This window comes from Heteronotia binoei, chromosome 8, assembly GCF_032191835.1.
Source record: "Heteronotia binoei isolate CCM8104 ecotype False Entrance Well chromosome 8, APGP_CSIRO_Hbin_v1, whole genome shotgun sequence".
In the NCBI taxonomy this organism is placed as follows: domain Eukaryota; kingdom Metazoa; phylum Chordata; class Lepidosauria; order Squamata; family Gekkonidae; genus Heteronotia; species Heteronotia binoei.
This window is the reverse complement of record NC_083230.1, coordinates 8,899,220-8,920,761: the sequence shown is the minus strand read 5'-3', so window position 1 is coordinate 8,920,761 and position 21,542 is coordinate 8,899,220. Positions and strand designations below refer to the sequence as shown.

General features: G+C 43.1%; 2 protein-coding genes across 5 annotated transcripts in view; one reads left to right on the top strand and one right to left on the bottom strand.

The window, feature by feature from the left end:
• The window catches only part of COG5 (component of oligomeric golgi complex 5), a 307,502-nt gene that overhangs the window by 64,026 nt on the left and 221,934 nt on the right, over positions 1–21,542 (top strand). The gene's annotated exons all lie outside the window — the stretch shown is intronic.
• On the bottom strand, positions 1,051–6,530 carry GPR22 (G protein-coupled receptor 22). Of its 4 annotated transcripts, XM_060244727.1 has the most exons (3): positions 6,068–6,530; positions 4,733–4,994; positions 1,051–2,737 (listed from the first exon to the last, which is right to left on the bottom strand). In XM_060244727.1, the coding sequence occupies exons 2-3, from the start codon at positions 4,774–4,776 to the stop codon at positions 1,411–1,413; spliced, it is 1,371 nt and encodes a 456-aa protein (XP_060100710.1). In that variant the 5' UTR covers positions 4,777–4,994; positions 6,068–6,530; the 3' UTR covers positions 1,051–1,410. The 4 variants fall into 4 exon arrangements, with proteins under 4 accessions (XP_060100710.1, XP_060100713.1, XP_060100711.1 ...); XM_060244730.1 differs by lacking the exon at positions 6,068–6,530 and having other exon boundaries at positions 1,051–2,690; positions 4,733–4,806; XM_060244728.1 differs by lacking the exons at positions 4,733–4,994; positions 6,068–6,530 and adding an exon at positions 3,997–4,662.

The following is a 21,542-nucleotide window of genomic DNA, read 5'->3' as shown; positions in this document are numbered from 1 at the left end:
TATGAAGCTGCCTTATACTGAATCAGACCTTTGGTCCATCAAAGTCAGTCTTGTCTTCTCAGACTGGCAGTGGCTCTCCAGGGTCTCAAGCTGAGGTTTTTCACACCTATTTGCCTGGACCCTTTTAGTTGGAGATGCCGGGGATTGAACCTGGAACCTTCTGCTTCCCAAGCAGATGCTCTACCCCTGAGCCACCGTCCCTCCCTTTCAAACCCACAATGCAGTTGGAATTTCCTAAGATAAACATTGGGGTACAAAAAACACCTCTCATTAACAATGTTGTATAGCTTTCAGTGTGTAAACAAGCACTTAGTATGAGTAAAAGCCATCGCTGTTTCTAAAGGGTAATCATGAGGAATATGTACTGTAGAGGAACCTAAAATCAGACGATAGTTTGGGTTTTGCATGCACTTTATCTCCCCCCCCCCCCCATTTGTGCTTATTTAAAAATATTCTCTCATGGCACTGTTCTAATAGGGAAGTAGTTAAAAAAACTCTGTAAGGACAGGTGCACCTTCCATGTTTTTTGCAATCAGTGGATTTAGTAGGGTGTTACTCTGTTTAGGATTGCACTGTGAATTTCTTTTTCCTGTGGAAATAGTTGTAAATAAATTATTGCCTTGACTTTAAAAAGAACTTAACTTATAAGTCCCTTAAGACTGAGAGAGGTCTTTTTCCCCATTTTGTTTATTTGTCCTTGTTAAAGGGAAAATATCTGGAGCTGATTGGGGGCATAATTTTAGACTATTCATGGTTATATAAAAGTATCCATGGTTCATTGACAGAAAGCTGGATAGTACGTCTAAACAGAGGCAGTTAGTAAGACTTTAAGGAGCTGAATCCAGACAGCTTTTTCATTCAGTCTCAGTCCACGTCCCACATGGTTTTTGTCCACTCATGTCACACAGTTCTCAGCATAAACATTTTGGATGATCAGAAATGACCCCCTCCTTTCTCGCAAGTAGAAAAGCTGATTGGATCCATCCCATATCCACGGTGCCTTCTTTGTGGCAAGGCAATAAATTATTATTTTGGCAATAGATTTTTTTTTGGCAGAAAGCTTAAAAACAAAGCTTTATATATTTACAGCAATTCAAACATAACTTTTTAAAGTGTACACTTCTTTTAAGGCTTTTATAAAAAAGAAAATATTTACTTTGATGTATATTAGAGGACAGGCTATTGACAAATTATACCTGTGATAGCACTTTGACAAACTGCCATGCAACACACACCTTGACTAATGATGAAGGAAAATATACAGCCCTAATCTAGTCAGGATACATGTCAAACACTTACAGTCTAGGCAATTCTTCTTTTGTTTTCTCTTTAAAAATCCTTATTTGGCAGTATTTATTTTACTTGTTTTGTATTTCCATTTAAACGATTCAGTGATTACCATACTGTAGTTTAGTCTGTAACAACCTGAGGTACTAAACACTTCTGTCTTACTTCATTGTCTTCAAAAGTAATTGTCCTGTTCCTTTTAGGCTCTATCCATGAGTTGTGTATTACAGCATTATTTGGGATTGGATCCGCTTCCACTATAGAAACCACTCGCTTCTTCATTTTGCTTTTCAGAACTTTTTGAAATTTCTGCCTAGTGAATGCATATAGAAGAGGGTGAAAGATGGTAGTTCCATATGCCATGACTAGAAAACACAATCTCAACTTTACCAAAAGGTCATTTGGGCCCAAACATAAAATTGTAGTATTTAAAACTGTAATTGGTGTCCAGCAGAGAAGAAAAGTTGAAATGATCAACAAGGACATCCTGAAAACTCTCTTCTGTCTTTCCCTTCGTTCACGATGTCGCTTTACTGCCCGCCGCAAGGCAATTATAACTGAAACTGAAGTTCTTACACCAAAGACCACATTTTTCCCTCCACTGCTTTGTGATGCATCAGTGGTCTCATGTTGTGTGGACAAAGAAATTGTCTTTTTCTTTCTTGCTTTTTTCTTCTGCCCTGTAGAAAACCTTGTACCTATTCGGATATTCAGTGCCTGGAGTATTTTGCTATATGTAATTAGCATTACTATAACAGTGAAGAAAAAGATAGGAATTTGTACCAGAAGGTGGTAGTACATCCCTAGTTCTGTGTGGTATTCATTTGCACTAACACAGAGAAGTGTCTTGTTTTCCCAAGTATTTGCACCTTGAAGACTGAAGAAACTGACTTCAATGAACGGAATCAGGAACGAGAAAAAAGAGATAATCCATATTGATGTCATAAGCATCACAGCCCTTCCCATGGTCAAAATCCGATTAGCTGGTTTCACAGAGATATCATAGCGGTCCAAAGTGATGGCGAAGACATTGATGGCGGTGGAGACGCTTGCAAAAGAGACACAAGCCTCGTGGAAGCAGCAGATCAGTGCAGAGTTACTCTCCAGGGAAAGCAGAAGAATAACTATAGTTAGAGGAATACATCCCATACAAATTATTACATCGAGAACATGGAGGTTCATTGTAATAATGTTACTGACAGAGTTTATTAAGTTGGATTTCATGCAGTAAAGTACCAATACAGTGAGGTTGCTGCCAAGTCCCAACACGATTTCCAGCATCAGAAATCCGGTGATAGAAACTCGAAAGCTTAATGAATAAGACAGTGACTGGTACATGTTGGTGTTGATGTCATCAATGGCATCTCGGACTGTAATGTTAGATTCAGACTGCATTTTGACTTCTGGAATGGAAGAGAAACACATGTTTTTGTTGGGAGTTCGTTTGACCCTAAAAAAAAAGATGAGAGTCAATATAAAGCAGTTTGAGTTTGGATGCTCTTAAGGTAAATTGCATAGATACAGAAAAGCATCTTTCGTTGTACTTTGACTGACAGTAAATTTAGAATCCGAGATGTAAAAAATTACAAATTTTTAAAACAAAAAGTCATAACGACAGTATTTGCAATCCAGATGATATGTATGCACGGATAATGTCTCTGCTCATTGAAAAAGTAAAATCAAGCTATTTTATATAAAGCTTTTGTGGAAAGATGATGAAGGACCTAGATTGAAAACGAGTCCTCCTTCTCAATGAATTCTTTGGATTTAAACTGCTGTGTCATATTAGTCTTTACAAGTAGTGCTCAATGTATTGAAATGGTATAGCATTGCCTACTTGAAAGTAGTGTATATCATGTGCATGTGTATGTATATCATGTGTTTGTATGCACAAAAGGTTGTGCATACATGCACAATTTGTGGATACGTGCTATTCTTGTGCTTAATTGTAAGACTGTTAATGCATAGTTTAAAAGTGCTGAGATTCTTTGCATTTTGCATGTATTACCATTATAGGCGATTCTGGCTGCTAGCAGCCCATGTTTCACATTGTAAAAGGCAAAAGTATTTAATTGTGACAACTTTTTCATGTCTCAATTGAACAGGAACATACATGCATTAGTTATCTCAGTGGGGATGCAGACAGACTTATGTAGGTCTGGGGTATATGGATTTCTGTATTGTAATAGTGGGTTATTTCTCCAGTTACAGAGTTTTGAGATATAGTGAACTGGTATTAATTGTAACAATATGACCACCCCATGAACAATTTATAATATCAATATGACAAATATGTGAGATGCTGTCTACCATTATGGACCAGTGCACCCTTTGCATTGCAACAAACAATGTCAATGTTCCATGTCTTCCTGCGAGCTTTAGATACCTATCTAAATGTATATCATAGTGCTGCTTTTCAATAGCTTTTTAAAAGGATTCAGGAATATTAAGAGATAAGTAAGCTGAAACAAGTTATGTTGTAGCTTATCCCCTTTGATTAAGCTCCAGGAATATGCAACCTAAAATTTGATAAAATGGACATTTTTTTCATGTACCAGGTTTTAGACAGGCAGGTTTAAGCACCTTGGCTTTGTTAGATCAGTTAAGATGAAAGAAAAAATGTTGCAATGGGAAGGTAATTAAAATGAAATGCATTTCCAGAGCTGTCAATGTGAAGCAGAGGGTGGGTGCATGCAGCATCTGACCTACCTGTTTTCTCGTGTCTCAGGGGCCTCTCAGCTTGCTGGAGCAGCTTCTCATAAATTCATACATGGTGTCACTGACAGATTTTGACAAGTGTTTTCACCTGGCAACGGAGAGATGGCTGCAATCTGTTTCCTGCCTTGCAGAATATTTTAGTTTTTCTTTTTCCTCCAACACTTTTAACAGCAGGGTTGTTTTTTTAAATAAAAAAATACAGGTTTAATTGCCTGATATGCTTCTATAGACCAGTGCCTGAGAGATACGAATTATCTTTCCTTCTTAAAGCCATTAGTGGAAAGCAGAGGTTCTGTAAGAGGCTTGTGATTTTTACCCTTTTTGTGTTGTTTGGCACTATTTTTTATTGTCCCAGATGTAGCAAAATAAAAATTGTTAAATAAGAACTGCAGAAATGTATTCGGACATCCTCTTGTTATAGTCGTGCACTGATTTGGATTGGATTTTGGTGCATTGATTGGAAGTTACGATTTTGTCACGGAAGTTATCATACAATTCAGTTCTTGTGTTTGCAGTGAGGCCTGTGAATTGTATCAGCTGATCTGTGATAGTTTTCTTAAACTTTAATCATTAAACTAGTAACTTGGATAACACTTTATAGATTATTTATAGAGCTTAATTTTAGTTTGCTGATGACACGCAGAAAGCCATATTTTAGTGTTCCTCAGCCATTTCCACGGATCTGGTTTTACGTTATAAATCCCCCTTTTTTTAGTGAGATGCTCACCATTTTGCTGTAGTTATAAACCCTTGATTTAATCTTCTTGCCATGAATTCTTGGATCAGGTGCCTTAATCTTCTATGCTGATGTGTTGCATGTATTTAAAGGGTAATGTAAACTTCCTCCATTGTTTTCCGCTGGTTCCGTTATGTCTTAAAAAATTGAAAAGCACATCCTGATGCTTGTAGGGCAGATGGCTCAGACGATTTCCCAAGCTGCTGTATTCTTTACGTTGTTATAAACAAAACCACATTAGAGGATCTATACCCTTGTAAAGACAAAGAGAAAAAAAAAGGTTAAAAATAGAGATTCTAGAATAATGGGTTTGCAAGCATCCCTAAGGATAACATTTTTATATAGCCTAATCTGAAGGCACATGGTGTAATATGGCTTCTTTGAGAGAGAGTATAATTGATTTTTGTATGAAGTATGTAGAATTAAAATATTTACTTGTTCATTTCTAAATATGGTAGTTTGTGTCCCTCCCATCTCTTCAGTTAAATCAATTTCTATTGTGTACATTTCAAAATAAAGGACAGTATGGCAGTAAAAAGGGGGAAATTGCTGCAGTATTTTTTAAAATGGGTCCACAGGTACTGTTTTTTCAGTGTTCATGTCTAGCTGTGCACATCTTAGAATGCCTTCCTAGGAGTAAGCTCCATTGACTAGAATTGAATAGAGCTATTTAGGATTACTCTCCTAACCCAGTCCTGGGTTGACTTCATGTGACCATGGAAGAGCCTGTGCCGTTCCTATGGGAATTGCAGCTGGTTTCATTCAAAACTCCTTACTTTTGTATGAGCTTATTTGCATAACATTTCTTTAAGCATACCTTCAGTAGCAAAGCGGTTAACAGTGTAACTCATGTGCACAAAAACAGGTATTATTTTTCTTGTGAGGACATCAGAGATTAGTCATATAACCCACCCTCCACAAAACAGCCTCTCTGGCCCTTCACAGAATATTTTGAATCTATTTACATCCTATATGACTGTTGGTAATTTTTAAAAAATGGTCTGAACTAAAAATCCCCTTTTAAAATGCATGAAGATTTTTTTTTTAAAAGCAACAGGACCTCAAGCTGCACCATCTCTAAGAGCTTTTTGGCACAGGAACGGTCGTTTTCCACATTTATGCATTTATAGACAAGCACACTCAAGACTGCATTCTTTTGTCAGTGGAAGAAAAGCACATTTGAATATATAACACGGTGTGTGTCATCAAGCAAACGAACAGAAAGTTTAAAAAGTCAGAATTTTAAAGTTGAACCTGCAATCTCATCGCCATCACAAACGTCTTTTCTGCTTTAGGCGCCGTACCATAATAAGGAATGCACCTTACCTCCACTGAGGGTTGGATAAATTCCCGAAGCTGGTGGAGCCGTTCCAGTTTAGAGGGATTCATTGTTTTTTTTTTTAGGGGGGTTGATTTTTGTTTTGTTCACTTGTTGGCAGAGTACAGGGGGAAGAGAGTGAACAGCATCTCTCCAAAACAGGACCTCAATGCAAATTTGTGCTTGTGCTGTGCCATTGTTTCAGCGTTTTGGCCGCGTCTGCTGCACAGAATGCTGCTCTCAGAGCCTGCTGCAGTCTCCCGCTTCCTACCGTAGAATCAATAAGCATCTGAAAAGGCATAATGAAAGTAATTTAACATACTGAAGCCTTTTTGCCTCCAGAGACAACATTGAGGCTCGGTCGTCGTGGAACAGGAGCAGGACGGGCTGCTTTTGGAAAGCTTGTTCTGGGCAGCCTGTGGGGAATGACAAGCCTACCTTGTCGCTTCTCCTTCACTGCAGAGAGATGCAGTGCATTTGCTAATTTTGATTGGTCAGTGATGGTTGGGCTTAAACTGTGCTTCATGCATATGGGAGTGAATTTTTCCATTTTCTTTCTTTTAGATGAGGGTTCTTTTTTTAAATGGCTGAATTTACAAAAGTGATTTGTGTTTTCGTTGAGTGCATTAAGGAATTGGAGTTTCAGTTCTAGCATTTCATGCAGTAATCCTCTCCCCCCCCCCCTTTCACTGCATGTGCCACAGGAGTAGTAGATGAACAAACACATCATGTGTCTCTGTTGTATATGTTATGTTGGCTGTATATACTGGGGTTTTTTTTAGGGTCTCCGTTCTACAACCAGCTGTAATGCAAATCCAGCTATGGCTTTGGCAGTGGATATCACTTAATCTTTGTTCGTACGTTGTGTAGAACAAATCAGCATTTGTTCCTTGATTTGGAATAAACCGGGGCTTTTTTTTTTGTAGCAGGAACTTCTTTGCATATTAGGTCACGCCCCTCTGATGTAGCCAATCCTCCTGTAGCTTACAGTAGGCCCTGTACTAAGAACCCTGTAAGCTCTTGGAGGATTGGCTACATCACAGGGGTGTGGCCTAATATGTAAAGGAGTTCCTGCTGCATAAAAAAGCTTTGGAATAAGCTGTCTTCATGGTAAGCAGAAACTGCAAAAAGAAGTAGGAACATAAGACAAATCCTGGTAGATCAGACGAATAGTCCACCTCGTCTCTCATTGTGGCCAACCAGTTCCTCTGGATGGCCGGTAACAGAGCATAGAGACAGAGGCCTTCTCCTGATGTTGGAATTCAAAGGCTTAGTGTCTCTGAATGTTGAGGTACCTCTCAGTCATCACGGATAGTAGCCATTGATAGGCATGACTGTATCTAATCTATCTAATCCCTTTTAAAGCTATTTATTCCCGTGGCCATCGCTACGTCCTCCGGCGGCAAAATCCACATTTTAATAACTCTCCGTATAAAGTGCTACTTCCTTTGGTCCGTCCTGCACATTTCTGTTTGTCAACGGTCTCTACCCCACGCATAATTGGATAGGCCTCCATCATGTCCCCCCTTAGTCAGCTCTTTTCTAAACTGAAAAGTCCCAGACTGTTCAGCCTTTCCTCATAGGGAAGATGTTTCAACTCCCTAATAATCTTGGTCACCCTCTTCTGTACCTTTTCCAGCCCTGCAATGCCCTTTTTGTGATATAGTGACTAGAACTGTATACAGTAGTCAAATGAGGTTGCGCAATAGATCCATACAGGAGCATTTCAGTATTGGCTGTTTTATTCTTTTATAGTTTGTCTTTTTTGCTGCTGCAGAACAGTGGGGTCAACACTTTCACCGAGTGATATATCTACTATGACCCCAAGATCTTTCCCCCTCTCATTCTCAGCAAGATTTTGTCTTGGGGGCTTGTAGTGCTTAGTCTTGTAATTGGTGGTTTTCACAAATTCTAGCTTAACACAACTGGATCATTTGGACAAAGGCGTGCAATGCATGTTAACATTGTATGAATAGCTTTGTGTGTTTTTGGAACATTGACTGTTGTTCTTATTCGTGCTTCTGTTCTTCTAAGCCAGGGGTGTCGGTCCTGTGGTCCGGGGGCCGGATCAAGCCCATAGAAGGCTCCTGTCAGGCCTGTGAGTGTGTGTTGGCTTGTTATGCCAGGGCTCTCCTGGACGCAACTGGGTTTTGCCTCTCCCTTTTATCTGTATTCATGCCTTCATGATCCAGTCTTTCTCAGTAGGAAAGCAATGTGAACTATTTAGACAAGGAATCACAAGCCAGTGAGGTGGATTAGGCTGAGAGAGTGTGTCCAGAACAAGTTCACCCAGCACATTTCTTTTGTGGACTGGGTATTTTAACCTAGACTTCCCATATAAATAGGCTGATACTGACCATTGTACATTGCTGTCTCTGTATTCTTGCACTGCCATGTAGGAGTTGTAGCTATTTCTTTGGGGAACACTATAGCTTTGTAGACAAACACATAGTCCTGTCTGTGTCATGGTGCCTTCACATCTTGACTAGCACAAGAATCAGCTTATGTACAGCAGCTCACAATGCCCAGCCATTTCCTGCTTTCCTCTTGTGTCTTAGGCTCAAAGCATTGACCATGAGATTTCTGTAATGAATGCCAAAAAATTAAAAGTAGGTTTGCAACTTATAGATACACACCTGAACAACACATGATCAGCATACTCAAGATTGCTACAGCACAGACATTGCTTAGTTTCTTATTCTTTATTGCTCCAGATTTTGATGTAGTAATTTAGAGCAAGAGGTGTCAGTTAACAGAGACTGTTAAATAAACACAATATTGCAAGAGTGCTAATATTTTAAGCATGTTTTAAGTTTTAAAAAATCTTTAATTGTGTTTGTGTCCTTTATAAAGTTTGTATCTCTACTACCTGGAATTACATTTTATGACACACATGGCCTGGCCCGACAAAGTCTTATTTATGTCAGATCTGGCCCTCATAACAAATGAGTTTGACATCCGTGTTCTAAGCACTTTTCTTTATGTTGTCATTGTTTATTCATGTTCATTTAAAAAAAATATTCTCGGTTTCTTACTCTTTACTCATGTTTCAGTAAGAGTGTTAATGGTGGTGGTTACGTGGTGTACAATTGAACCAATGAATTGGAATGCTTTATTAGGTCTAGCTGTGAATAATGCATATCTGGAAATTGCCCCTGATTCAATTTAAAACCCATTTATGGTGGGTTAATGGGAGTGTATAGATGTGGGCTGCAATCCAATGGAGGCAAGCTACTGTCCAGTTTGTACAAGTGACTTGACTCTCCAGTTGTGACAACTGCAACAGTGAAAACTATCAAAGTGCTCCTGGCTGTGAGTGGAACACATACATGCAGGTAGTGTCTTCTGAGGATAGCAGTTGTACATTACATTTCTTATAAGATAACAGACTTCCTGTAAAGTGATAGCTACATAGAATTGTTGCTAAAGGCAGGCTTGATTTTATTTCAAACTACCAACAACCTTAGTTTCTTGTGGTATTGCTAGCTTTATCAGAAAAGATAGAACAAACAACTGCAGAGAATTCACAGACATTGCCTGGCCTAAGCATGAAATCAAAATTTGCAGCCCACTGAACCTCCATCCCCAACTTAGGTGTTGGGCAGGCTCCCCTCCTACCCAAAAGCCACACTAGGGGGCTGTTCAGATGCACAGTATAATCAGTTGTCGCTGCTGTTTCCTACCAGATTAAAACTGGCTGATCAGACAGCAACATCTGTCTCCCAGTATTAACTCGTAGTAGCGCCCCCCCTAATCCTTCTTAGAACCGGAGTATTTTCTTACTTGTTCCTTTGCGGTGTTTTTTGAGTTCTTCGGTTTCACCTCGTAGTTTCCCTGTCTGGATAGTTCTTGACCAACTTCTGGATGTCTGAAGGCTGTCCCAGAGCAAAAGGAGCCTCAGACATATGATTTATGGTCGCCATTTTTTTTACTACTTAGCGATATGCGCATCACTGCATAGCCATGTAATGCTTTAACCTATGCACATGTGCACACATGCGCATAATGCACATAAAAGTGGAGGAAAAAAGAACTGCATGGTGCCATTGTGTGGACGTCAGAAAACTGTTTCACCGCGGAGTGATTCGAATTGCAGTATGGCAGTCTGATCGATAATATCTGGACCAAAGATATTGGCCCATTTCAGAGAGTTCTGAGAGAGAGCAGAGAATAAGTTATATAAACTGGGGAAGTTGCTGAGAATTTCTGAGTTTGTGTGACTGCTGAAAATTCTGAGTTTGTGGTTGCTGGGGAACTGCTGTTTGTTTGGTTTGAGTGGGCTGAAGGTGAAGGTGATTGAAGGTGATTGTTGCTGATGGATTAGGAGTGGCTGTGTTCCCCACCCTCTTTGCATTATTAAGCTGAGCCTTGCCAGAGAGCTAAAGGGCTCTTGGCCTGTGGCTCTTCACCTGGGGGCTGTGTAAGGACAACGAATCCGTACCCCTATTTTCCTTGTGTTCCCAATAAGGTAAGTTGACCCTCCAGAAGGGGAGCCACATACACAAACAGGATTTAAAAGGGGACTGTATATATATTTTAAAAAGCTATCATGAAGGTAGAATGCCAGCGGGGGGGGGGGGGGGCTTTCCAGTGTTTTGCACTGAGTGTCACATGCATGACTATCTGCCCACAGGACAGAAGTCTTGGGTGTGTGCTCGATGCAAGGAGCTCTTGGTCCTCAGGGAATGAGTTCGTACACTTGAGGCCGAGGTGAATGACTGGAGAAGCAGAGACAGTCAGTTAGGCACTTGGGAAGACTCTCGGGGATGTATTAGATGAGCCCCACTCTGAACGTGGCAGCCCCGTTGCTGCCAGGGAGCATGAGGGTCGAGAGGGAACAGGGCACCATGCTGAGGATAAGTAGGGACCTCTTCTTCAGTCGGTGAGCGGGTATCCTTTTGCGCCAAGGCACCATCCCTGGGCAGGGAGAGGGGGGGGGGTCTTGGTAGGTGGTGATTTGATCCTTAGGCAAGTAGACAGCTGGGTGGCAAAACAGTATACTGACCGTATGGTGACTTGCCTGCCTGGTGCGAAGGTAGCGGACATTATGTGTGTAGTAGATAGGCTGATAGACAGTGCTGGGGAGGAGCCAGTGGTTGTGGTGCATGTTGGCACCAACGATGTGGGGAAATGCAGTCGTGAGTTCCTGGAGGAAAAATTTAGGCTGCTAGGCAGGAGACTTAAGTCCAGGACCTCCAAGGTAGCTTTCTCAGAAATACTACCTGTTCCACGTGCAGGGCTGGAGAGACAGGCACAAATTAGAAGTCTTAATGTGTGGATGGTGTAGGGAGGAAGGGTTTAAGTTTGTTAAGCACTGGGATGCTTTCTGGAACAAGCGGGAGCTGTACAAAAGAGACAGTCTCTACTTGTCCTGGATGGAACCAGGCTGCTGGAGCTTAAAATCAAAAAGGTGGCAGAGCAGTTTTTAAACTAAATCTTGGGGGAAAGCCAACAGGAGATGAAATGTCTCTGGCTCAGGAGGACTCATCTCAAAGAGATGAAGGGTTAGCTGTTACTTTTATACCGGGTAATGGATTAGAGTTGTCCACTGAGATGGTGACAAACAGTATGGAGTGTCTGCCAAAGTCTCGAGGTGGCAGGAGGAAGGTTGCGGGCTTAGCTTGCCTGGGAAAATATAGATGTTTGTATGCAAATGCTATAGATGTTTGTATGCAAATGCAAATGAAGTATAATTGGTGAGTTGGAATGTTTAGTGTTGGGGGCAAAACATAGACATTGTGGGAATTTCAGAAACTTGGTGGAATGAGGAGAATCAGTGGGACACGGTGATTCCTGGATATAAGTTATATCGGAAGGATAGGGAGGGAAGGGTTGGAGGTGGGGTGGCTCTTTATGTCAGAGAGGGAATACAGTCCAGTAAGACCGACGTCAAAGAATTAGATTCCTTTCTAGAAATGCTTTGGGTCGAAATAGAGGGCCCAAAAGGAAATTTAACTATGGGAATTTGTTATCGCCCACCAAATCAAAAGATAGAGGATGATTATAATATGATGGAAGGATTAAAGATAGTGGCTAAACGTAAAAACTGTCGTAATAGGTGATTTTAACTACCCGCAGATTGATTGGGTCAATATGCGTTCTGGTTGAAAGAGATTGAGTTTATTGATGCTCTCAACGACTGTGCTATGGAACAGATGGTAACAACCTAACGGGTGGGGTGATCCTGGATTTGGTCCTAAGTAATGCCCAAGACTTGGTGAGAGATGTAAAAGTGATCGCACCGCTTGGGAGCAGTGACCATAACATTATTGATTTCACCATTTGCATAAATAGAGAGTTGCCCCAAAAGACAAGCACAACCACATTTAACTTTAAAAGGGGTAAATTCTCTGAGACGAGGAGGCATGTGAAGAGGAAACTGAAAGGAATGGTAAATACAGTCAAAACCCTTGGGGAAGCTTGGAGGCTATTTAAAACTACAGTCTTAGAAGCTCAGATAAAATATATACCATAAGTTAGGAAAGGCACAAACAGGTATAAGAGAAGGCCTGCATGGTTAACAAACAAAGACATGGAAGCTGTAAAAGGTAAGAAGGACTCCTTTAAGCAGCCGAAAGCTAGTCCAAGTGAGATTAATAAAAGGGAACACAGGCTGTGGCAAATCAAATGCAAGACTGTGATCAGGCAGGTAAAAAGGGACTATGAGGAGCATATTGCAAAAAACATAAAGACCAACAATAAAAATTTCTTCAAATATATTAGAAGCAGGAAACCAGCCAGGGAGGCAGTGGGGCCCTTGGATGACCAAGGGGTCAAAGGATTACTGAAGGTGGATAGGGAAATGGCTGAGAAGCTGAATGCATTTTTTGCCTCCGTCTTCACTGTGGAAGAGGAGAAGTGTTTGCCTGCTCCAGAACCACTTATTTTGGAAGGGGTGTTGAAATACCTGAGTCAGATTGAGGTGACAAGAGAGGAGGTCCTACAACTGATAGACAAATTAAAAACTAATGTCACCAGGTCCAGATGGCATACAGTCCTGAGGACTGGATGGGTCATTGGCCTGATTCAACATGGCTTCTCTTATGTTCTTATGATATTCAAAACAGAACCGGGTCAGTTTAACACGGACTCAACACGCTGTGTGAACCCGGCCCAAAAGTCCTTGGAAGAAGTAAACTGTGCAGGAATGAGAGAAGGGGAGGTAGGGCACTCCTCTGTAGAATAATTCTGACCTTTAAAGACTTCTCACTGTCTGCGTCTCTAAAAGGAGCAGAAATGAACCCTATTTGCTTATGTGTTATAAAAATACATGCTCACCACTAATGAGTGGAGCTCTGAAAGGTATTCCATGAACTTGCCCAATATTTTGAGTGCTTTTCCAGTGTTTTCTTGATCCAACTTTTGTTGTTGTTGTTTTATCTAAACATGTGACTGACTTATTTGAATTACTGAATGCATGTTGAATGTGTCCTCAGACGTATTCTTTCTACTGAGTTCTATAATACTGTTTTTGGAATCTCCTCGAGACAAAAAGAAGTTGAAGCCTTGTAAATATATTCATCCTGGACTCCAAAGCTGTAATGATGAATGTTATTGACCTAACTTCCCCTCCTGTTCTTACCTTATTTTAGAATGAAATAATAATTTTTATTCCCTCCTCCCCCCCCCCCCGAAAAGTCAATATTGGAAAAGGTTGCTAGTTTTGCCCTTGTTATGTTATTCTCATTTGATTCTAACCTCTTTAGTTGCCAACGAATATCAAAATCAGTTGTTGGAGTGGCTCCAGTTCTGTTTCATAACCTTTTAAAATACATACTGGAATATAACAAGGGGGAACTTTTTTGCTGTTGGCTTTTGGGCTGTGTCTGTTGAGTTTCACATCTGTGACACTTTGCTTGTCAGATTTACTCAACACTTTCTTGGAAGGTGTTCTGATGTATAATTCGTGCTTGTTAGCAACAAATGATGTACCTAGGGAGGAAAGGCAGTGTTGTGTAGCCCAGTCTTGCTAGATCTTGGCCCAGTAAGAATATGGATGGGAAGACCACCAGGAAAGGCTGAGATTGCTCTGCATAGGAAGGGAATGGCAAAGCACCGCTGCTTCTTCCTTGCCTTGAAAGGCCTTTGCTGTGGTTGTCATAAGTCATTTGCAGCTTGACATCACGTCTGTACCTGGGTTATTTTTTTTCTGTCATAAAACTAATAAACAACAAATAATGGAATTTCCTCTCCACTTTGATCACATCCAATTTCTTGTGCCGTTTGGTGTGGAGAGCCAGTTTGGTGTAGTGGTTAAGTATGCGGACTCTTATCTGGGAGAACCGGGTTTGATTCCCCACTCCTCCACTTGCACCTGCTAGCATGGCCTTGGGTCAGCCATAGCTCTGGCAGAGGTTGTCCTTGAAAGGGCAGCTGCTGTGAGAGCCCTCTCCAGCCCCACCACCTCACAGGGTGTCTGTTGTGGGGGAGGAAGGGAAAGGAGATTGTGAGCCGCTCTGAGACTCTTCGGAGTGGAGGGCGGGATATAAATCCAATATCTTCATCTTCTTCTTCTTCTTCATGTGCCTGATGACTTTCAAGACTTAATCTTGCCATGATCTGTTTATGATGTCTGAATACAATCTCTGTGTTCCTAGGCCTCTCAGACTTTCACTGGGTATGGTCAAAACCTCCTTTTAGCTGCCAAGGGATAGGACTGTAAGTGCTATAAAATCTCATGCTTCAAGATACAAGCTACGGATGTATAACTGGCCCAGCCAAGTCTCGTAGTTTAATTTGCCCTGTTTAGCTTTCCGTTTGTAATGTTCCTTTTCAACGTGGAGGTGGTGGAATAAAATTTCCCACGCATGTTCAGAGCATGATTCCAGAGTTCAGGTTCAAAAATCGGCTTCACCTCTTGAAGACCGGCAGCTCATCGCGAAAGCTGGTGTGTAGATGGAGATCAGTGTTCTGGGTTTGAAATAGAAACCTCTGCATTATTTTAAAAGAAGGAAGGAATGTTGAAGTGCAGTGTTTGAAATGAGACTTCCTGAAGCCTACTTCAGTAGTGTAGTCATAACTGGCAATTCATTTTTAATGGGATCCTGCACAATTTAAAATGTTTGCATTGATAATTAATGGGCTTCTAAAATTCAAGGCCCCTTCTAATGCAGTAGCTGGTACGACACAGTAGTTCTATATTTGGTTCTGACTTAGAGGCTGTTCAGACTGGAGACAAGGGGTTTCTAAATATTCTGGAAGTGCTATTCTAGGCAGACTAAGGAATGTTGGCAGAGATTATAATTTGCATTAAGGCTTTTGCCTGTAAGCATCAGATGGTTGATGGGTGGAAGAAGCAAGTTCCTTAGGAGTTGAGGTGTCTGTGGTGTCAGCTGAGCCAACTAAAAAGCAACTAGAAGCATTTTTCCAGATATTGTTTCACCTTTGTCCAAGATGGGTGCAGTTGTCCATGGGTTGAGGGTCACATTCTTGAGGTTGTTGCAAGCATAACATATGGACATATGAAGCTGCCTTATACTGAATCAGACCCTTGGTCCATCAAAGTCAGTATTGTCTTCTCAGGCTGGCACTGGCTCTCCAGGGTCTCAAGCTGAGGTTTTTCACACCATTTTGCCTGGACCCTTTTTTTTTTTTGGAGATGCCCGGGATTGAACCTGGGACCTTCTGCTTACCAAGCAGATGCTCTACCACTGAGCCACCGTCCCTCCCCTTACTGCTGAGGTTAAGGGCTAAACATTGAACCATGTATGGAGATCAGTAGATCTGTATGTTTTCTCTCTTCCTCTCCTCCTCTCCTCCTCTCTCATGTGCAAAATGGTCCCCATGCACTCTGTTGTGATTCATCATTATGTCTGTCCATCATCAATAGCTTTCTTATACTTTGGAATGATTCTGCTGTTTGGCGGAAAGCCAGTTTGGTGTAGTGGTTAACCCTCCCAAGGTGAAAAAAATCCACAACTATATTGCTTTGACGTAGGGGTCAAAGTGATCCCACATTACAGCAAAAAGCCATGGAAATGTGATAGCTCTCTCAGTCATGGCCTTAGCTACTAAGAAAATAAAATCAGTTATCAATAATAACTTCCTTCAGAAATGCAGTACAGAGGACTGTCAAATTTGGAACTGGGGTATTTTTGACCCCTCATTGAAAACATCAACACCGCATAAAGATGTAAATTGACCCCACCATTTTTAAAGCAAAATACACAGTTGGGAATCTATAAAACTCTGCTTCAAAGGAATGAGTGTCGGAGCGGGAGTAGCAGAGTGAGGGAGATGACTTGCCCGACACAGGGCTTCAGGAAAGAAAATCAGGCAGACGCGTGCAACTAGTGCCAAAAGGTGTATTAACATATATACACGACAAGTGCTCTCTTGTGCAGTCTATACAATATCACCTCCACGGACAAAGTGCTTCGCCTAACCACCATCTCACAGGGAGAGACCTGTGTGATGCACACACAGATCATATATAGTCCAAGCAGCCAATCCTGGCCGTGCTGACTCAGCAGATTGCATCACTTGGCTTCTGCCGGCTCAAGCCGGTCTGCTGATCAGGTCACTGTGACCTAGCCTGGCAGCTAGATCACCAGCTGTCATACTGTAGCTGTCAGACTGGGTTTATGTAGATTCTTGCTCCAACACACCTCCTAATCTATTTAAACCCAGTGCACCAAGACACTTCACACAGTTTACATACATGTCCACCAGCAACATTACAGTTCATATTTACGTAGCTCGGAACCCTTTCCGGAATTCGTTCAGGAACTCATCATGATTGTAAAACACATCATCGTGTTCCTGTTCAGCCAGCTCTTTCAGACGCTTGGCTTCAGCCTCCTTCTCCCTTGCCTCGCACTCTGCCACCCAGGCTTTCCATTTCTTAGCCTTTTCTTTTAACATTTCCTCTAATCCGGGTGGGTCTGGATTGACAGTCAGAGTGACATAGGGACACTTGTACCTAGCGGGACGTTGGCCTTTGGTGGACCTGGCAGACACCCGTGGCCCTGTGCTTGGACCAGCTTTGTCTTCTTCGGGTTTCTCTGTTCCCACCTCCTGGGCTGGTTGCTCTGCCCCTGTAATTGGGTGTTGAACCTCCTGACTCTCACACTTTACCTCCAGTTCCTGCATTTGAGGCTCTGCCTCCTGACTCTGCTCGTCGGGCTCTGTGCCAGCATTCGGCTCACCTTCTCCAGCCCCACTGGGTGCCACCTCCTGGGCTGGAGTTCTGGGCTGCGCTCCAACATCGTTATCGCTACTTGGCAGCAGGACAAATTGTTTCTGCAAGGAGTGCAACCTTGGCCAGCTGCTTTCTTCATTGAACTGGGCACTCTTACTAAGTGTTATCTTGCTATTGCTATTGCAGAAACGATAACACCTGGCCCTTGGCTTGTAGCCCAGAAAAATTAGGCTCTCTGCCCGGACATCCCCCTCCCCGCTACTCGTGGAGTGGATGCCAACCCGAGCCCGTGACCCAAAGACTTTTAAAGAACTCAAATCTGGGGTCTTGTTCAACAGTAACCTGTAAGGCACATTTTTCACAGTATTACACCAAACCCTGTTTTGCAAAAAAACAGCTGCATGTATGGTTTCTGCCCAATAGGTCATTGGCAGTTGTGCATCCTCTAACATGCAATACATCACATTCTGCAATACAGCCCCATGCCCATTTTCTCGGGGCGTTGCCGGGTTCGTCAGACGGTGGGCAATGCCCTTGTTCTCCAGCCAACGTTTCATCTGGTTAGATAAGAATTCCCCCCCTCTGTCGGTTTGTACAGCTAGGAGATTAACCCCTAATTGTCTCTCCACTGTTTTGACCCACTTGGTGAATGTCTTATACACCTCAGACTTATGCACCATGGTGAAAACCCACGCGTACCTCGTGTGGTCGTCGGTGGCCACCAAGCAGTATCTCCTCCCCGACAGACTCTTTGGCAATGGGCCAATAACGTCTAAATGGACTAGTTCCAGGGCTCGTGTGCTTTCCCTTGAGCTTTCTTTAGCAACAGCACACGCCTTGCTTTTGGTCTTCTTGCAGACCTGGCAATCCAAGTAACATTTGCAAGGATTTACTTTCAAACTAGGCACAAGCTCCAGGGTTTTCTTTAACGCCCTAAATCCGCAGTGCCCAAGTCTCCTATGGAGCAAATGTATACAATTATTGTGCACAGGCTCATTCGACACCTGAGCCACCTGGGCACAATCACTCTGGACCACATACAGTTTACCTTCCCTCTTTCCTGTCACAAGCAACTTTCCCCCACCTCCCAGGATTTTGCAGCAGGTTTTCTCAAATCTCACCTGGTATCCCTGGTCAAACAGTGTGCTAACACTCAACAGGTTAGACTGCAGTGAGGGTACATACAACACATTTTGCAACATACATTTCAGTGCAGGAAATTCCACATTGCCTGAGCAAACAGAATTGGCAGTGGTCCCATCAGCCAATCTCACATACTTATGCTCAGGACTGTCAATGTTTTTCAACAACTCCTTCTCGCAGCAGAGATGGCTCGTTGCCCCGGAGTCTAAAATCCAAGCAGACCCTGTGCTCTCTACTGCAGACGTGACCAGCCGGGTTGCTTCCTCACACGGGCTGGCGGTCCTCCGCTCTCGCCGCACACGCCCCCGCCTCTTCTCCCTCTCAGGGCAAGCTCGGAGCAGGTGCTGCGACGACCCGCATCCATAGCAGCGACGGACTGCAAACGCAGTCGGCTCCACTTCCTCCACCTTCGGACGCCTGCCAGCAGCAAAAGCTGGCTCATTCTTGGCTGTCTTCCCGGACACACCGATAACAGCACGCTGCCCGGCCGACACCCCCGGACAGCTCACGGCCGCAATTCTCTCTTGGAAGTCAAGCAGGTGGGCACAGACGTATTCCATGGTCAGGGTCGCTACGTCCACCGTCTCCAGAGAAGTTATCAGGGGAGTGTACTCAGGTGGCAACGACGACAGCAAAATGTACACTCTGTCGTCTGGAGCTACAGTCTTGCCTCTTGCCTCCAGCTCAACGAAACAGTCCGTTAGCCGTTTGATGTGATCTTTCACACACCCTCCAGCCGGCATAACGGTGCGGAACATCCTCCTTGTCAAGGCCATGAGGGAACCAGCAGTGGTGCTAACATGCACCGCACTCAACGCGTCCCAGGCAGCCTTGGGAGTGTCCTTCCCTCGCACATAAACCAGCTGGTCATCTCCTATAGATAGCACTATGTTGGCCAGTGCCTTATCCGATAACACAGTCTCGGCAGGAGATAAGTCAGCAGGGGGGTTACTCACGAACAGCCATTGCCCTTCACGCTTGAGGTAGTGTTGCATTCTCAGGCTCCACACCGCGTAGTTGGCTGAGGTGAGCTTCTCAACGGCTACTCCAAGCTGTTGCTGAGCCATCGTGCCGACTCCTCCTCACAGCTGGCTGCCGACGTCCCTCTGGCTCTCAAACAGAGAACGGTGGTGCTTCTGTGTCCTTCACCGGCGTTACTCGCCTCCGGCTCTTTCCAAACTCACAGTCAGCTCAACTCTCAACTCTCTCCTCCGCGCAGCGGAACCGCCCTGGGCCCATAACCCTGTCGGAGCGGGAGTAGCAGAGTGAGGGAGATGACTTGCCCGACACAGGGCTTCAGGAAAGAAAATCAGGCAGACGCGTGCAACTAGTGCCAAAAGGTGTATTAACATATATACACGACAAGTGCTCTCTTGTGCAGTCTATACAATATCACCTCCACGGACAAAGTGCTTCGCCTAACCACCATCTCACAGGGAGAGACCTGTGTGATGCACACACAGATCATATATAGTCCAAGCAGCCAATCCTGGCCGTGCTGACTCAGCAGATTGCATCACTTGGCTTCTGCCGGCTCAAGCCGGTCTGCTGATCAGGTCACTGTGACCTAGCCTGGCAGCTAGATCACCAGCTGTCATACTGTAGCTGTCAGACTGGGTTTATGTAGATTCTTGCTCCAACAATGAGAACTACCCTGGGCTTCCATTGTTCAGTAGAGTTCTGCATTTGAAGCCTAGGCAAAAGCCTCAGTGATATGCACTATTGGTGTGCCAAGGTAGAAATGCAGGTGGCTCCTTATATTGTCATTTCAACCATATATCTCCTGCCCCCAAATATGTAAAGTTGAAAAGGTGACTCAGAGATTTGGAGAAATTGAAAGTGAAAAGTTCAGTGGACAGGTGGCTGGCGTCATCTAGAATACTTCCCCCATCCCCAGAACGTAAAGGTGAGAAGATCACACTGAGATTTGGAACATTTGAAGGACAAAGGAAACCAGTTAATTCAGCAAGAAAATAGCCAGGGGTCAGCTAAAGTTACAGGCTTCGTGGCTCTTTCAAGTATGGAAAAATTGAGATTCAGAGGATGCCTGCAGACATGTCCTGGCTTGTCTTGCAATGGGGTATGGAATGATTCTATGCTTCTTTGACCCAATTCCCAAAAGTGCAGTGCAGTTCAATTTGAGCTTTTTCAAGATGCTATTGCCATGAGGGAAGCTTTGACAGAGCACAAACACAGGGGTTTCACCTGCTCATACTATAAACGCAATGATTCAGCTTGCAAAGACTGCTTGCCCTTGGAGTCATTGCATCCCCCAATTCCAAAAGTGTTCTAAATCCTCAAAGCCAAAAAATGTCTATAGATATACATTATAAGAAAAAAATTTCGTTTTCACTGTTTGCTCCATCTTTCTCCAAAATGGAGATAATAGAGGTTGGTAAATCTTTTTAAACATGGGAACAGTGCTAAAATCATTTTTTTCAATATTTTGGGGGCCAATAGAACCAAAATGACGATTATGTATAGTGCTTTCATTTTCAAGTCAAGTCTATTGGGGCCAGATTGACCCCATTTTCCCTTTTGATGAAATTCAATTTTTTTTTAAAAGAAAGGCAATAGGGAGGGGAGAGAGGGACTTCAGGGCACTGCAGTTCACAGAAGAGAAGGCTTTAAATGGATAAACCAATCCCCCCCCTCCCCATGACTCTGATGTAAAAAAAATCTGATTCCTTGGGAGGGCTAAGAGTAGGCTTGCCAAGTCCAGTTCAAGAAATATCTGGGGACTTTGGGGGTGGAGCCAGGAGACATTGGGGCGGAGCAAGGGTGTGACAAGCATATGGCCGAGGACCTGCCTACCTGAGGGACCGTCTCTCCCCATATGAGCCCCAGAGAGCGCTGAGGTCAGCAGGGAAGAACCAGCTGAATATCCCCGGGCCAAGGAAGGCCAGATTGAAGACCACCCGGGATCGGGCCTTCTCAATTGCAGCCCCACTGTTATGGAATCAACTCCCGGAGGAGGTGCGGGCCCTGCGATTCTTAGATCAATTTCGCAGGGCCTGTAAGACCCACCTCTTCAAAATAGCCTTCACCTAATGCTGAGCTAAGAAAGTGTCGCTGGATATGTTTTTAGCCACAGAATGTATTAAAGATCTAAGTTATAGCACCAAAAATTATTTTAATACAATTTGTAAATGGATTTATGACGATTTTATAATTATAAATGTAAGTACTATGTATAATTT

What these genes read in the sequence shown, in the direction of transcription:
- GPR22 (XM_060244727.1), bottom strand. Translation starts at nt 4,776, where the DNA reads ATGGCAAGAAGATTAAATCAAGGGTTTATAACTACAGCAAAATG. An exon ending in TTTATAACTACAGCAAAATG is followed by an intron (nt 2,738 to 4,732) that starts GTGAGCATCTCA and finishes CTTTTTTTTTAG; the next exon opens with GGTCAAACGAACTCCCAACA.